Source organism: Mirounga angustirostris, unplaced genomic scaffold (assembly GCF_029215605.1).
Source record: "Mirounga angustirostris isolate CCGP_5_RB_7025 unplaced genomic scaffold, mMirAng1.0.hap1 SCAF_1, whole genome shotgun sequence".
NCBI lineage: Eukaryota > Metazoa > Chordata > Mammalia > Carnivora > Phocidae > Mirounga > Mirounga angustirostris.
Window position 1 is genome coordinate 1,816,202 of NW_026991709.1, and position 16,365 is coordinate 1,832,566.

General features: G+C 56.5%; 1 protein-coding gene and 1 long non-coding RNA gene across 2 annotated transcripts; one reads left to right on the forward strand and one right to left on the reverse strand.

The window, feature by feature from the left end:
• Positions 1–819: 819 nt before the first annotated feature.
• Positions 820–14,415, forward strand: SUMO3 (small ubiquitin like modifier 3). Its single transcript, XM_045902360.3, has 4 exons — positions 820–979; positions 6,271–6,399; positions 11,229–11,300; positions 13,166–14,415. The coding sequence occupies exons 1-4, from the start codon at positions 959–961 to the stop codon at positions 13,277–13,279; spliced, it is 336 nt and encodes a 111-aa protein (XP_045758316.1). The 5' UTR covers positions 820–958; the 3' UTR covers positions 13,280–14,415.
• On the reverse strand, positions 13,133–15,958 carry LOC135362532 (uncharacterized). The gene is made up of 3 exons (XR_010407353.1): positions 15,443–15,958; positions 14,540–14,654; positions 13,133–13,268 (listed from the first exon to the last, which is right to left on the reverse strand). It is a non-coding gene; the product is annotated as an uncharacterized LOC135362532 (long non-coding RNA).
• Positions 15,959–16,365: the final 407 nt, after the last annotated feature.

Below are 16,365 nucleotides of genomic sequence, written 5' to 3' on the forward strand. Positions count from 1 at the left end.
TCCCTAGCGGACAGAGCTGACAGGCGGGGCAGCCTCGACCACCTTCCTTCACCTGCAGTTCCTCCTGACTGGACAGGAGGCTCCTCCTGAGGGCCAGTGGAGCCTTTTCCAGGAGTGGGGTTGCCTTCTGAGGCAACACTCACTCACTGGGTCCCCTGTGACCGCCAGAGATGGTTCACCACACTGGCCTTCGGTTTTCTTTTCCTCTGAAAATCGCACTCCACCGGAGAGACGAGTGGGTGTGCCTGGGCTTGGCTGGCTGAGCAGAAGCAGGTGAGGGACCAGGTCGATGGACTAGGGCAGTGAGAAGGTGGACAGGCCCTGCTTAGGCCCAAAGATAACCTGCCCATCCTTGTCCCTGACGCCCACCTATGAGCGACCCCCTGGGCCCCTGGATGTCCTGAGCACCCCCTCTTCCCTGTGTGCCCCTGGGCCCCTCAGTGTCCTGAATGGCCCCTGCTGTCCCCACTTCCCCTTCCCTGTCTGCCTCTGGGTCCCTGAGCGGCCCCTGGTCCTACTTGCACCCCCAGGCCCCTTGGTGCCGAGTGCCTCTGAAGCTGTATTCCCCCCACCCCCACCCCTTCGCTGTCCTGAGCGCCCCCGGGGTCCCTTGAGGCCCTGAGCGCACGCCCCTCCCGGGCGCACCTCCGGGCCTCTCGGGGCCCTGAGCGCCCCCGCTGTCGGGCCCGCCGCAAGTCGCGGGCCCGCCCCGTGACGCATTTCCAACCACCAGGAACGTCGGGCCCGGTCGAGCGCGCGCCCGCCGCCTAGGGCGCGCGCCTCGTGCACGCGCGCCCGCCACGTGACCTCACAGCAGCCAACCGGCGCGCAGGGATTTGGGGGGCAAAGCGCGGCCCCGCGAGCAGTTGCGGCGGGAGAGCGGCGGGCCGAGAGCGTGACTCGCCCGCTCCGGCGCTGCCTGCTTCCCCGCCGCCGCCTCCCGCCGCCGCGCGCAACCATGTCCGAGGAGAAGCCCAAGGTAAGGGCCGGAGGGCGCGGGCCGGGGCCCCTGGGTCGGCCCCGCGCCCGCGCCGTCTCCGCCGCGGCGCCCCCCCCCCCCGGCCCGGCCCAGCCCGACCCGCGCCCGGAGCCCTCCGCGACCTCGGGATTCGAGGGGATAGGCGGCGTCTGCGGGGCTTCCCCGCGCCCTGGGCCTCCCGCCCCTCCCCCCGCACGCCGCTCCCCTCCCCCTCCTGCCCGGCTCCGCCCCGCCCCCGGCCCCGCCCGCCCCCCGGCTCCGCCCCCCGCGGCGCGCCTCGCCCCGCCCAGGCTCCGCCCTGACGGCCCGGGTCCCGCCCCTCGGCTAAGCCCCGCCCTGTCCCTCCCCGGAGTCCCGCTGGGGCGGACCCAGGACGCAGCGGTGCGGGGCGCGCGGGTGTCCGGGGGACGCGGCGCTTGGAGAGCGCGGGCAGGGCAGCCCCTGGCCGGACCCTCCCCGCCGGGGCTCTTCCTGACGGGACCCGCTATCTCCGGGACCCCTGGCCACCTCCAGAGTCACCCGCCTCCTACCCCCCCGCGACCCTGTCCTGGGACCTTTCCCTAGCCTTGCCCTTGACCTCACCACCCCTTTCTTTCCCGGGCCACGCCTCTCCCAGATCTTTCTCGCTGATATCTTCCCCCGCTGCTACCCCTCCCGCCACCCGCGGTCCCCGCATCCGCCTGGCGGCGTCCTCAGAGCCCCACTCTGTCCTCGCAGGGCGCTGAGAGGGCCGCGCCGGGGACCCGCAGGCGCGCGCCGCAAGCCCGGTCCTGCTGCGCCCTCGCCCGCGGGATGTCTGCGCAGCCTTCCACCGGGTCCTCCAGTGTGCGCAACCCCCGGCATTGCGTCCCCATTTCTGTCCTCCGGTGTGCGCCCCCCTTACCCATCGCCTCCCCATCTCTGTCCTCCGGTGCGCTCACCTTTACCTATCGCCTCCCCATCGCTGTCCTTGGTGTGCGCCCCCCTTACCCATCGCCTCCCCATCTCTGTCCTCCGGTGCGCGCCCCCCCTTACCCATCGCCTCCCCATCTCTGTCCTCCGGTGCGCGCCCCCCCTTACCCATCGCCTCCCCATCTCTGTCCTCCGGTGCGCGCCCCCCCTTACCCATCGCCTCCCCATCTCTGTCCTCTGGTGTGTGCCCCCCCTTACCCATCGCCTCCCCATCTCTGTCCTCTCGTGTGCGCCCCCCCTTATTCATCGCCTCCCCATCTCTGTCCTCCGGTGTGCGCCCCCCTTACCCATCGCCTCCCCATCTCTGTCCTCTCGTGTGCGCCCCCCCTTACCCATCGCCTCCCCATCTCTGTCCTCCGGTGCGCTCACCTTTACCTATCGCCTCCCCATCGCTGTCCTTGGTGCGCGCCCCCCCTTACCCATCGCCTCCCCATCTCTGTCCTCCGGTGCGCGCCCCCCCTTACCCATCGCCTCCCCATCTCTGTCCTCCTGTGTGCACCCCCTTACCCATGGCTTCCCCATCGCTGTTCTCCATTGCACCCCCCTTACCCATGGCCTCCCCATCGCCCTGCACACTGAGGCTGGAGCCCGGTGCGCCCTCAGCAAGCACAGGAGGCAGAGCTGGGGCTGGCTGGACCCTCATGGAGCCCAGGGCACGGAGCCCCCAGTCAGGCCCTGTGGAAGCTTGCACTCTGCTTGCTGTGATTTCAGGACAGGCCGCGCTCCAGCGCAGCCTCCTCATGGTAGACGTAGTTGGAGCTCTCTGCTTTTACTGGGCCGGCCTTAGGCCACGTCCCCAGCTCAGGTGGATGGCTCATCCTGGCTAAGTATACTTGCCTTCGGGCTTTTCTCCGTGGCTTCCTTTCAGTGAAGTTTCAGTACAGTGAGATGGGAGCAGCACTCCTGAGCTCAGGGTCCCCCAGCTGAACGGGTATGCGGTCAACCTCCGTGTGCTTCCAGGTTCAGTTGAGTAAACCTGTTCGCACTACTTCTGAACTGAGGAGAGCCTGGGCCTCCCGAGCCTGGAGGGAGGGTAGGGGCGCACTGCAGGCCTCATGGTGGTGGGAAGAAAACCTTGGGCATCAGTTGGGAAAGCAGTGTGTCCCTCCATTGCATAGCTGACGCAGGGGGTGACCTTAGGGGTTTGTGGTCTTTGTTTCCTTGTTTACTAGGAACTCACCAGGCGTCTGGGACAGGCCATTTGTTCTTGCCCTCCTTCCGTTAGGGAGAGGGTCTTGTGAGTTCCCTGCCAGCGCCAGCCCCCGCCCCCTGCGTCCTCCTGACTTCTCCTGCCGCCTTCCCGCCCTGGCCTCCAGCCACTGCCCTGGGTGTCTGTTTGCTCTGCCTTCTAGTCCCCGTATCTGTCTGTCTTGACACATTCATACCTTTTTGTTAAAAAAGCAAATGCATTCTCTATCCACATGCACAAGAATGGAGTTGGACCCTTACCTCACACCACATACAAAAAGCTGGATCAGGGACTGAAATGTAAGACCTAAGACAATGAAACTCTTAGGGGAGAATGGAGGACATGACTTGGCGGTGATTTCTTGGATGGGACACCAGAAACCAGCAACTGGACTACTTGAGAATGTAATGTTTTGTGCATCGAGAGACGCTGTCCACAGAGTCAGAGGCCACCCACAGAGTGGGAGAAAATGTTTGCAAATCACGGGTCTGATCATGGATTAATATCCAGAATACATAGGGTGCTCAAACTCAAGAACAAAAAAACTTTATTCAGAAATGGATGAAGCTCTTGAACAGACATTTCTCCAGAGAAGGTGCACCAATGGCCACCAAGCCCGTGGGATACGCTGTGTCACAAATAGAGAAGTACAAATCAGAACTACAGCAATGGGGATGGGTGCTCTCCAAAACCAGAAACAGACACACCAGTGAGCCTGCACATTGTTGGCGGGAATGTAAACTGGTGCAGTCACTGGAGAATGAGTATGGGTGTTCCTACAGAAATTAAAAATAGAATTACCATATGGAGCTGCAATCCTACTTCTGGGTATTTGCCCCAAAGAACTGAAAGCAGGGTCTCCAAGAGATACTTGTTCACCCACGCTCACTGCAGCATTACTCATAACAGCTACAATATGGAAATAACGCAGGTGTCCACGGACAGATGAAGACAGAGGAACGGACATAGGAAACGTGGCCCACCCATACAGTGGAAGGACGTTAACACTGACACTGCTATACCGTGTTTGGGCCTTGAGGACATCATGCTGAGTGAAATAAGCCAGCCCCAAAAGGACAAACACTGTGTGATCCACTTTTATGAGATGCCTAGAGGAGTCAAAATCATAGAGACAGAGAATTGGGGGGGTGGTGGACAGAGGGGAGTCAGGGTTCAATGGGCACAGAATTTCAGTTCTGCAGCACGAACAGGGTTCTAGAGATGGATGTGGTGAAGGTTGTAGGACATTACGTCTGTATGTAGTACCAGCCAAAACTGGTTAGAGAGTAGATTTTATGTTGTGTATTTATTTTTTTAATTTTTTTTTAAAGATTTTATTTATTTATTTGAGAGAGAGAATGAGAGACAGAGAGCATGAGAGGGAGGAGGGTCAGAGGGAGAAGCAGACTCCCCGCCGAGCAGGGAGCCCGATGCGGGACTCGATCCAGGGACTCCAGGATCACGACCTGAGCCGAAGGCAGTCGCTTAACCAACTGAGCCACCCAGGCGCCCCTATGTTGTGTATTTTTTTAAAAAGATTTTATTTATTTATTTATTTGACAGAGACACAGCGAGAGAGGGAACACAAGCAGGGGGAGCGGGAGCGGGAGAAGCAGGCTTCCCGACGAGCAGGGAGCCTGATGCAGGACTCGATCCCAGGACCCCAGGATCATGATCAGAGATGAAGGCAGATGCTTAATGACTGAGCCACCCAGGCGCCCGTTATGTGTATTTTAACAGAAATTGAAAAAAAAAAAAAAAATTCCTATCTCTAAATGGATATAAGTGTGGTAGCCTGGATTGGATCCTGGGAGAGAAAAAGGCTGTTAGCGGAAACACTGGTGAAATGTCAGAAGAGTGTGGTGTCGGGTTGGTAGGGCGGCAGCGCGCAGGCCTCTCAGGTGCACGGACGGAGTGTGGCGCGTGGGCCGTTAACGTCAGGGAAGCCTGGCCAGGGCCGCACGCAGCCCCAGCTCTGGTCTGCCTGCTCCTCTTCTGTAAATGTACAGTTATTCCAAAATAAAACCTTTATTTGAAAAAAAAAAAAAAGCCCAACAAATGCATCCTTCGTCTCTGGGGAATGAGCGCCCCAGCCCCACGCTGGCCTCAGGTCACGGAGCACCCCGCGTGCAAGGCCCTGTTGCCCATAGCGGAGTCCATGTCCCGGAGACGGAGGGCGCCAGCTGGTGTCTGCGCGCCTGCCACGGCCCCGGCCGCAGCGAGCCCCAGCTGGTCTGCTTTCTGCCGTGCTGCTGGAGTCCTGCCTCCGGGGCCACTTCTCGCCCAGCTCTCCGTGTCCCGAGGAGCCCAGGTGCACGGGCAGTGCCAGGGGGGAAGGGAAGCAGCTGTGGGGGTCGTACAGATGGGCTGAGCGCGGAGGTCAGCCCCACGGGTCCCCACCCTGCAGGGCCCGCAGGAGGATGTGCAAACACAGTTTACGTCAGACTTTATTTTCAAAAGGATTCGGGCCAGCTTTCTCATTTTGTTCAAAATAAAGGATTCCTGTCTTCCCAGACAGTGCTGGATAAATGAGATGGCCCTGTGCCCATAGGACCCGCTGTGGGCATGCCTCCTGGAAACCAGCTCGGGCAGAGGAGCCCCAGGTGGCCCGCTGCTTCCGGACATCAGCGCTTTGCTTCGATTCCAGATGTGCTTCCAGGTGCTGAGAAACCCCAATTCTGATTGCTCAGGAGCTCTGAGAGCATCACGTAGTGTGCAAAAAATGCTACTTGGGTGGGACCGCCTGAGAGGAGCGCGGCCATGGCCCTCGTGTTCATGGTTGTCAACGACACTTGTCTCATTTTGTCTTCGCAGTCCATGTTGGTGTGTGCACCCTGGGAGGGTGTGTTTGAAGAGTCATCTTAAAGCAAAGATAGATTTTGGTTATTTTCTAGAGTCATTAAGCAGATTTATTCCTTTGACTTCATAATCCGAAAACCGTAGATTTGTGTTGTGTGCCGAACGGGTAGACTTTGGAAGTGCATTCTGTGTAAAGACGAAGCAGTTGTGCTAGGGACTCTGGGCCACTGGAGAATTGTAGGAATTGGTTGGTTTTAAAGTCTCACACCCCAGCAGGTACCCACAGATGGGCCTGTGAGAACGGTGGCCGTGGGGGGCGGGTGCTGAGACCCAGTCTTGTGTGTGCTTGCAGGAGGGCGTGAAGACAGAGAACGACCACATCAACCTGAAGGTGGCTGGGCAGGACGGCTCCGTGGTCCAGTTCAAAATCAAGAGACACACCCCTCTGAGCAAGCTGATGAAGGCATACTGCGAGAGGCAGGTGCGTCCCCCCCGCGCTCTGGCCCCCGTGCCTCTGACGATGAGCAGTGGCTCTGCGACAGCAGCCGGTGCCCAGCTGCTCCAGGCTGTGCTGTACTGGAAGTGTGTGCATGTGCATGAGTGTGCGCATGAGTGCACATGGGCCTGAGTGCATGCGCGTGCATGAGTGTGTGTGTGCATGAGCGTGTGCATGTGCATGAGTGCACGTGCACGAGTGCGTGTGCATGAGTACGTGCGAGAGTGTGGGCATGAGCATGTGCAAGAGTGTGCGTGTGCATGAGTGTACGTGCACGTGCACAAGTGCATGGGCATGAGTACGTGCGCGAGTGCGTGTGTATGCATGAGCGTGTGCGTGTGCATGAGTACGTGCACGAGTGCGTGTGTATGCATGAGTGCGTGCGTGTGCACGAGTGCGTGCACATGAGTGCGCATGAGTGTATGTGCACAAGTGCATGTGCATGAGTACGTGCACGAGTGCGAGTGTGTGCATGAGCGTGTGAGTGTGCACAAGTGTACGTGCACGAAGGCGTGTGTGCATGGGCGCGTGCGTGTGCACGAGTGCGTGCGCATGAGTGTGCGTGTGTACGAGTGTACGTGCACGAGAGCGTGCGTATGCATGAGCGTGTGCGTGTGCACCAGTGTGTGCACGAGTGTACGTGAATGTACACAAGTGCATGTGCATGAGTACCTGCACGAGTGCACGTGTGTGCATGAGTGTGTGCGCATGAGTGTACGTGCACAAGTGCATGTGCATGAGTACGTGCACAAGTGCGAGTGTGTGCATGAGTGCGTGCACATGAGTGTACATGAACGTGCACAAGTGCATGTGCATGAGTACGTGCGCGCGTGCGCGTGCGTGTGCACGAGTGCGTGCGCATGAGTGTGCGTGTGTACGAGTGTACGTGCACGAGAGCGTGTGTATGCATGAGCGTGTGCGTGTGCACCAGTGTGTGTGCACGAGTGTACGTGAATGTACACAAGTGCATGTGCATGAGTACCTGCACGAGTGCATGTGTGTGCATGAGTGTGTGCGCATGAGTGTATGTGCACGTGCACAAGTGCATGTGCATTAGTACGTGCGTGAGTGCGTGTGTATGCATGAGCGTGTGCATGAGTGTACGTGCACGAGTGCGTGTGTGTGCATGAGCGCTTGCGTGTGCACGAGTGTACATGCATGAGTGTGTGTGTGCATGAGCACGTGCGTGTGCACGAGTGTGTGCACATGAGTTGCGTGTGCATGAGTGTATGTGCACGAGTGCGTGTGTGTGCATGAGTGTATGTGCACGAGTGCGTGTGTGCATGAGCGAGTGCTTGTGCACGAGTGGACGTGCATGAGTGTGTGTGTACATGAGTGTACGTGAACGTGCACAAGTGCATGTGCATGAGTACGTGCGCGAGTGCGTGTGTGTGCATGAGCGTGTCCGTGTGCACGAGTGTATGTGTACAAGTGCATGTGTGCATGAGCGTGTGCGTGTGCACGAGTGTACGTGCACGATTGCGTGTGCATGAGCGCGTGCGTGCGCACGAGTGCGTGCGCACGAGTGTGCGTGTGCACGAGTGCGTGTCTGTATGAGCGCGTGCGTGTGCACGAATGTACGTGCACGAGTGCGTGTGCATGAGCGCATGCGTGTGCACAAGTGCGTGCGCATGAGTGCATGTGCACGAGTGCGTGTCTGTGTTTGAGCGTGTGCGTGTGCACGAGTGTACGTGAACGAGTGCCTGTGTGTGTGCATGAGTGCGTGCGTGTGCACGAGTGCGCGTGTGCTTGAGCGTGCGTGCACGGTTGCGTGTGTCTGTGCACGGGCACGCACGCCCCTCGCTGGCTTTTTCCTTCCGCTCCCATTGGTCTTCCATCTGACGGCGCGTCAGCTCTTGTGTCCACAGCTGTTTCACACCGCCTGCTTCTCCTCCGGAGCCGGACACGTGTGGCGGCGTCCTTCGGATACGCAGGTTGCAGAGTAGTGGACACGTTCCTTCTTGCAGCGGCTGGAACACGTCCGTGGAGACACGGCCGGCCGTCCTCACAGCTCGGTTGCGGAGAGTGCTTGATCCTTCCCTTCCCTTACCGGCGCCGGCAGCGGTGGGCTGGGTCACCAGCATCCTCCCGGTGACAGCCTGACCTTTTACTGTCGTCGTCGGCAGTGTTTCCCACACATTGGTGCTTCGACCCTCGCTGTCCGTGGTTCTCACTCACACGCGGGGACCTGAGGCCCTCCACGTCCGTCCGCGCGGCCCGGCCCCTTCTCCGAGGCTCCAGGTTCCTCTTAGGGGGAGGCAGCCTGTGTCCGCGTGCTGTGCACATCCTGGTGCTTGGCTGGTTCCGTTCTTGGCTCCCATAGTGCTGGCCCCGTTCTTGGCTCCCATAGTGCTGGCCTTGGGGCTTCTGTCGTGACAAGAAACCCTGTAGGAAAGCTGCGTGCCTTCCTCGTGTCCTCCGTTTTCAGGCCTGCTCTTGGAGGCCTTCCCTGCCCTCCACTGCGACTGCTGCTTTTTACTCTTTCTCTGTAGGTGTGTTTCAGTTTGTTTTTTCACGTGTTTGGTTTTAGACGTTATTTTCCCCTAAGAAAGGTGGACATGCGGCTGACACTGCCCTCCACGCTCGCTCCTGCCCACATCCTGTGGGGAGATTGCTCGGGATGTGCTGGATTCTGCCGCGGCCGAGGAGGTGCACGGCGGACTGCCTCATATCTGGCTCTTGTCTGCATCGGGGTCTGGGGTCTGGGGGTCGTGTGTGGTTTTCCGGGTGTTTGTGTGAATTCATCACCCATGTTCTCCACCCGCCACCCCGGGGGCACGTCCCTGCGGTCCCAGCCGCCCCTTCCTTCATGCCCCGCCGCATGGCTGTCCTCGCAGAACCACCTCAGAATCATTCCTTCTGGAGACTTCTTTGGCCTCCATCCTGTGTATTTTCTGGATTAATCGTCCCCTGTCTCGGCAGAGTGTGTCTTCCAGCATCTTGCTCTGAAAGGGCCTATAAAATGCAGCGTCTTTGAGGTATTGCGTGTCTGACGGTGATTTACTTTTCATAAACCTTCACGCTTGACCATTTCTAGATTGAAATTCAGTTTCTTTTTTTGGATTTATCACATCGTCGTGTTCTTTTGGTGTTGGAGTGGCAAGTGCAGTAACATTCTGATTCTCTGTCCTTTGATGTAACTTTGCTCTTCTCAGAGCTTTTGGGACCTTATTCTGTGTCCTGAAATATCGCTATCATCCCCCCTCCGCCCCGAGATCAAGGGTCCAGGGCTCCACCGACGGAACACTTCCAGGTTGAAACTTGCTTTTAGTTGAGGAAACACAGCTTCCGTCCTCTTCCGTCCTGTCCCCTGTGTTGGGAACACTCCTGCACCTTGGAGCCCCTGTTCTGGACCTGTCCCTCGGCAGCGTCTGCCCCCCTGACATCGGGCTTGGTTGTTGTTGCTGTTGGTTTTCTTTCTGGGAGATTCTTTCAACTTTCTGGTCCCACCTTACGTGGACACTCTTGCATCTGCCACAGTTTCCAATTTCCAAACCATTTCCAAACCTTCTTCGTTCTTTCTTATTCTTTGAATAAGTAGCAACTATCTCTTGTTTTTTGGCTCCCTAAGGATTTCCAGTGTCTCTCTGTGTGCTCTGGCCCCTCCCTTCCCATGCCCGCTGTTCCTTCCTTCCTCGTTTGTTGGATGGCTCGCGCATTTGAGGCTTTCTTTCCATGTCCCCAAGTCCTTGGTTAACTGCTCATATCTAAAAATGAATCCCAAAAAGCTGGCGAAAAGCTGTATGCGTAGAGCCCACAAGCCATGGTGGGGTGGCCTGCCAGGCTTGGTAGTTTTGGGGGGGGTGGGGCTCGCAGGTGTCGCAACCTGTGAGTCATTAAATTTCCCAAAGTGGACCTCCCAGGCTCCTGTCTGTGCCCTGGGTGCGCGGCTGGACGGGGAGAGGGGGCTTGGCCGGCAGCGCTGTCACTTGTCCCTGGTGTCCTGAGCCCAGGGCTCAGAGTCCACGTCTCCAGAAAGTAGATCTTTTGCCCGTGGGAGGGACAGTGCCTGGCCGCTTGGGGTTGGGGGAGGCGCCTTGAGCTGGGCGTCTGAAAGGACCTTTCTTGTGTCAGCTTCCAAGCAGTCATCCAAAATCAGCCCCCAGGCCTCTGAGGGCTCTGGGCCTTGTTGCGCCCACCCCCACCCTGACCTTGGGGTCTAGTAGCCACGACCCTGCAGCTCCCAGCCGGCGGCGATGTCTGTCTCTCCGCCTTCTCCTTCCTGTTCTCTTCGTCCCTGGGGGTCATGCCTTAATTTTTTGGTGTCTCTTCAGGAGGGAGCAGAGATGCATGTTTTAATCCTGCCTATTCCATTTAAGTGGAATCAGAATTGCTTTTTAAGAGGGGATATTTGTCTTCCCCGACCATGTTCATCCTGCCCAGGATGCAGGAAGTCTGCACATGCTCCTTCCTGGACGGAAGACGCTCTGCTAGGCCTCCCGCGGGCCCCGTGGCCGGGGCTCCTTCCCGCTCGCACGCGGTCCTGTGACCCAGACCTCACTGTCACCTGACGGCTTCTCCCACGGAAGTTCTTAGAGGGTGGTGGTGCCAGTGGTGTGGAACTTCTGCTCGATTCTGAAGGGCAGTGGGGGAGGGGCTGGGCAGGACCAGGAGCTGGAATGTGTGAGAGCTTCTGGAAGCATCCGTGCTGGGCATCACATGAAGTGGATTGTAGGCCCGCTGGCCTGTTTTTATAATCAAGTGGATCATAAGTCTGTATGTTCAGAATTCTGATATCTTAAGCTAGATGTTTTATTTTTTGGAATTAATGTGTTGTCTGGAAATATTTAATGATAATTGGTTTCTCTTTTCAGGGCTTGTCAATGAGACAGATTAGATTCAGGTTTGACGGGCAGCCAATTAACGAAACAGACACCCCCGCACAGGTACGAAAGCCAGCCGCGTGCGCCGGGGGGCTGCTATGGCTCGCATCTGGTCGCGGCCACGTGGGGCGTGCTCACCCGAAAGCTGCCGAGGGCGCTCATGTAGAATACTTGACATTTCTTAATGGTTTTAATGAGTAGGTTATTTAATTTTTAATTTGGAGTTCAGTTTTCCAAATGAGGCAAGTGCACTTGGTCAGACCTCATCCTGCATGCTGGGGGATGGGGCGGAGGACCAGGTGCTGACAGTGGGTCCAGGGTCACGGGCCGGGGCCCCCCGCTCCGGCCACCTCTCCCGGCGCCCGCCCCTTGTATCTGGACACCGGGTTTGCAGCTAAATTGCTGGCCTGATTCTTGTGCCCTTTCGGTATTTATGCACAAGGGGTGTGGGCGGGAGGGACAGGCACACATGCTGTCACTGTCACGTGGTGTTTGCTCACTGCCACCCACCGCACGCCCATCCCGCTGCCTCCCTTCACACCGCAGGGGAAGGGCTGGGCCCGGAAAGAGGAGGCTGAGGTCAGTGGCTCTGCTGCCGTTCGTCAGCTGGGCGACCTTGCGATCAAGAGCCGCTGACCCTCTTGGAGTCTCCATCCTTCTCTGTAACAGGGATGCCTGTTTTCTGTCCTGCACAGCGTTGTGAGAGTCAGTCGGAGTGGGTCACGTGGCAGGACTGCACAGCCAGAGGCTGTGTGCGCGCGCGCGCCCCCTCTAGGAAAGCTCACACCGCTCACCCGGGGCGCCAGGCTGCAGGGGTCCTGGCGGTTGGGAGGCTGGAGGAGCACCCAGGCTCTCCTGCCTGCCCGTCATTCTCGCTGCCGCTCGGGTGGTGTCTGAGCCTGGGAGGGGCCCTGCTGTCCCAGCCTGAGAGCATCCCTGGGAAATGTTCCTGCTTCCAGCCTCGGTAGTCTCTGTCTGAATGGGCAGAGATTGGGGTAGATGTTTGTGCGCCCCCTGAGCCAGGAAAAAAATCCGGCAGCAGGAAACGTTTGCACCATCCCCACCCTGGTCTTGAAGGAGAGGGAAGGAGCTGAGTGGCAAGCCAGCAGTGCTCCCTTGCTCCTGCAGATCCTCCTCGTGTGACGTAGCTTGCTTTGGAGTCCATGGACACGGCCCGTGGCACTTACCGTGAAGCGTGTGGTCCTACTGGTCCCCAGGAGTCCACACCGCTCATTAGATACTCCTAAGTGGAATGGGATTTTGTGTCGTGTTCAGTAAAAATTTTAGACACTTTTTATTTTTTTTAAGATTTTATTTATTTATTTGACAGAGACACAGTGAGAGAGGGAACACAAGCAGGGGGAGTGGGAGAGGGAGAAGCAGGCTTCCCGCGGAGCAGGGAGCCCGATGCGGGGCTCGATCCCAGGACCCTGGGATCATGACCTGAGCCGAAGGCAGACGCTTAACTGACTGAGCCACCCAGGCGCCCCAGACACTTATTTTCTAATGAGACTTAGTTTTCTTTCTAAAGATTTTATTAATTTTAAAGTAGTCAGTACACGCAGCGTAGGGCTTGAACTTACAACCCTGAGATCACGAGTCCCATTCTCTACTGACTGAGCCAGGCAGGCGTCCCCAGAGGCTTAGTTTCTCTATCAAAGTCCTTAGCTTTGACTATGCTTTTGTGAGTGGTGCTTGGTGGATGAATAGGGCTCATTGGAAACCCACAGCTGGGCATCATTCCCCGCATGGCACACACGCGGAGAGGCCACCGCACACAGGTGTGGTCGGGACGGTGTTCTCCAAGGGGAGGAAGACTGTGTAGGAACCTGCGTATCCGTTCAGGTGGGCATTTTGCATTCCTGGAATGGCGAGGAAACTAACCGCTTTCCCCTCTCTCACCGCGCCGGTCCCGACGACCCGGTCAGCTGGAGATGGAGGACGAGGACACCATTGACGTGTTCCAGCAGCAGACGGGAGGCTCGTGGCAGAGCGGCTGTCTCTGTCCCCTCCGTGTTGTCCCTGCATCTGCTGAAGAGTGAACAAGGGACCGTACCCATCACAAAGGAGTCTGCGGAAACCCGGGGACAGTCACCAAAATTACTTCCCTCTCTGACATTTTGTGAGGGCAACTCAGAACTCTGTCTGCAGGGGGGAGCCTGCAGCTGGAAGCGGGCCAGTCACACTTGTCTTTGTTGGGGTGAAATGAGTTGTGAGGGTTTTGGGGTTTGTTTTTGCTTTCATTTTTGTTTTTTCTCCCCTCTAACTTTGCCCCCAAACTTGTGGTCTGAATGTCCACTTTTAGTCTAGATGGGGATCTGACCCCAGGGGTTGATCCCTGCCCCCGCACCGCTTATTCCAGTCGAGAGCTCACGGCACCACAGTGGGGGTGCTTCTGTTGGACAGGTTTTGGGGGCGGTTTGGGGATGGGAGACAAACTTTTACTATTTTGTATAGGCACAGGTTTTTTAAATGCTAAATATTGCATTTCAGGATATGGTAAAGTTGAAGGGAAAATACTGGAATGCTTTTTAAAAGGTGAAAAGGAAAATAAGCAGGTCCTTCAGTAACGTGGCCCTGGGCATCAGCACCCACTGCCTGGAGCCTGGGGCCGCAGAAATGGGCCTTTCCCCTTAATAGAGAAGAAAGCAGTCCCCATGTCTCACTTGGTCATGGTGTTGTGGCCTCAGATTTCTCCTCCTCTGAGTAATTGTGGTCTCTCTATAAAAAAGCAAGATTCAGTATTGCTGAATTTGCACTTGTTTTTGTGTGAAAGGCCTGCTTAAAGTATGTTACCCATGGAGCCCATGGAAAGGTGACTCTGTGTCGCCCTCACGGATTTGGGCTATGCTGCTTTCCAAATAGGTATGGGACTTACGCTTTAGTATATGAGTTCAGTTCTGTGAGATGTTTTGGGATCTGTACCAATTAAACTGATAGTTTTCCTCCTGTCTTTGTGTATGGACCCACTGCTGCCTTGTTCTAGTCACAGAGCATGACCATGACCGTCATCTCTTGCTTGCCTGAAATCTTGCTGAAGGTGTTCGCATTTCCTTTGTGTTTTGCTGTTCGGGCGTGGGTGGGATGTCTGCTGGCTCTGTTCTGTTTATTCACCAATTTGTACATGATCTGTTGTCCTTTGCTACTGTAAACAGTAAATATAGTTTGGTATTCTGTCTCTGGGCTTGTACTAAATACTGCATTTGGCTGTGGGGCCATATCGTCACAGTGCCGTATCCGTACGGGCCACTCGGTGAGACCACTGACATTTTAAGGCTAGTTGGGGGAAAGTAAGTATTCACCTGATGGCTGGTCACACATGCGGGTCCTGGCTTCTCCTCTCATTGCTCACGAGCTCTCCCAGCCTTTGGCTGGGCTGAACCGGCATCATGACACCTTTCCTCTCCTGGGTGTCATCTGTAAAGAGAGGTTAGATTTTGGAAGCAGAGGAATGTGGACATTAGTCTGGGCTTCTCTAGGTTTTTGGTGTTTGAAGGTAGGACTGTTTTCCTTTGTGCAGTGGATGGCCTCACTTATCTGAAAACATAGTGTTAGACTACATTCTTGTATGCTTCTACCCTAAAATATGCATACTTGGAGGCTTGTTTGCATTGTTAAATTTCATTCAGTTCAGCAGATACTGATTGCCACGCTCAGGTACTCAAGCTGCATCCATGAACAAATGAGACAAAAACCCCTTGCTCTCATGGAATGTGTTTTCTGGTTGTAGGAGGTAGATAGTAACAATTATATGTTATGCTAGTAGATTATACAGAACATTATAAATTCTGTACAATAGTGTAGGATGTAGGTAGATGTAAATATTGTGGAGGTAAAAACTTTTTTTAAAAAATATTTTCTTTACTTGAGAGAGAAGGAGAGCACAGGCGGGGGGAGCAGCAGAGGGAGAGGGAGAATCAGGCTTCCCGCCGAGCAGGGAGCCCGACACGGGACTCATCCCAGGGCCCTGGGATCATGACCTGAGCTGAAGGCAGATGCTTAACTGACGGAGCCAGCCAGGTGCCCCCAAACTTTTCTTTTTTAAGGTGTGTAAGTCTCTTCATGGCAGAGCCACAAAGTACTAAATGTATTTACTTTCTTTGAAGTCAGTAAGAATGGGGTTCTGAGAAGCATAAATAGATCACCAAATCACAGTAGGTCAATTGGGAATAGAACCACCATAATAATATTAAAAAAGGACTCACTCTTCCGATACACATTACACAATTGAGAAGCCAGGGAAGCAAGGAGCCTGAGGGGGTGGCTGGAGGAAGTTGTTGGTCCCTCCTGAAGCAACGGGCAGATGGGCGGTCTTGCTGCTTTGCTCCCTCAGGCCTCACTGGAGCTCTGCTCTTTATGGAGGCTGTCTTGGGAAACCCGATTCTCTGTGGGGCCACACTGATGCAGAGGAAAACCACCACAATCACCAATCTTTTTCAAACCTAAAGCCTGTCTGAAGGTGGTCAAAGGCATACAAATGCCTTCTTCATGGATCTCTGTGTGTGGCAAAGAGTACAGTATTCATGCAGTTGGGCCTGAAAGTCACCCTGAAATGGCCCTGTGCCACATGTATATTTGAACCTACAGGTGGGATCTTCGATTTTTATCCCCCTTCTCATGGGGGGATACATTTAAAAAATACATACCCTTAATGAAATCTGCTCAGCCAGCAGTCGGCCTGCCCTGCCTACAGCCCCTACCCCCGGACCACCATCCTCTATCACCATCTTTCATCCCGGGTCCTGTCCCCATCCTGTCCCCCAGGCCACCATCCTCCGTCTTCATCCTTGGTCTGGGTCCTGCCCCCGTCCTGTCTCCCATCCTTGGTCCAGGTCCTGTCCCAGTCCTGTCCCCCAGGCTGCCATTCTCCGTCTCCATCTTTGGTCTGGGTCCTGTCCCTCAGGCCGCCGTCCTCCATCTCCATCCTTGGTCCAGGTCCTGTCCCCCAGGCTGCCATCCTCCGTCTCCATCCTTGGTCCGGGTCCTGTTCCTGTCCTGTCCCCCAGGCCACCATCCTCCATCTCCATCCTTGGTCCGAGTCCTGTCCCCCAGGCCGCCATCCTCCGTCTCCATCCTTCGGGTCCTGTCCCCGTCTGGTCCCCCAGGCTGCCATCCTCTATCTCCATCC

What these genes read in the sequence shown, in the direction of transcription:
- SUMO3 (XM_045902360.3), top strand. Translation starts at nt 959, where the DNA reads ATGTCCGAGGAGAAGCCCAAG. An exon ending in TGTCCGAGGAGAAGCCCAAG is followed by an intron (nt 980 to 6,270) that starts GTAAGGGCCGGA and finishes GTGTGCTTGCAG; the next exon opens with GAGGGCGTGAAGACAGAGAA. An exon ending in AAACAGACACCCCCGCACAG is followed by an intron (nt 11,301 to 13,165) that starts GTACGAAAGCCA and finishes CGACCCGGTCAG; the next exon opens with CTGGAGATGGAGGACGAGGA.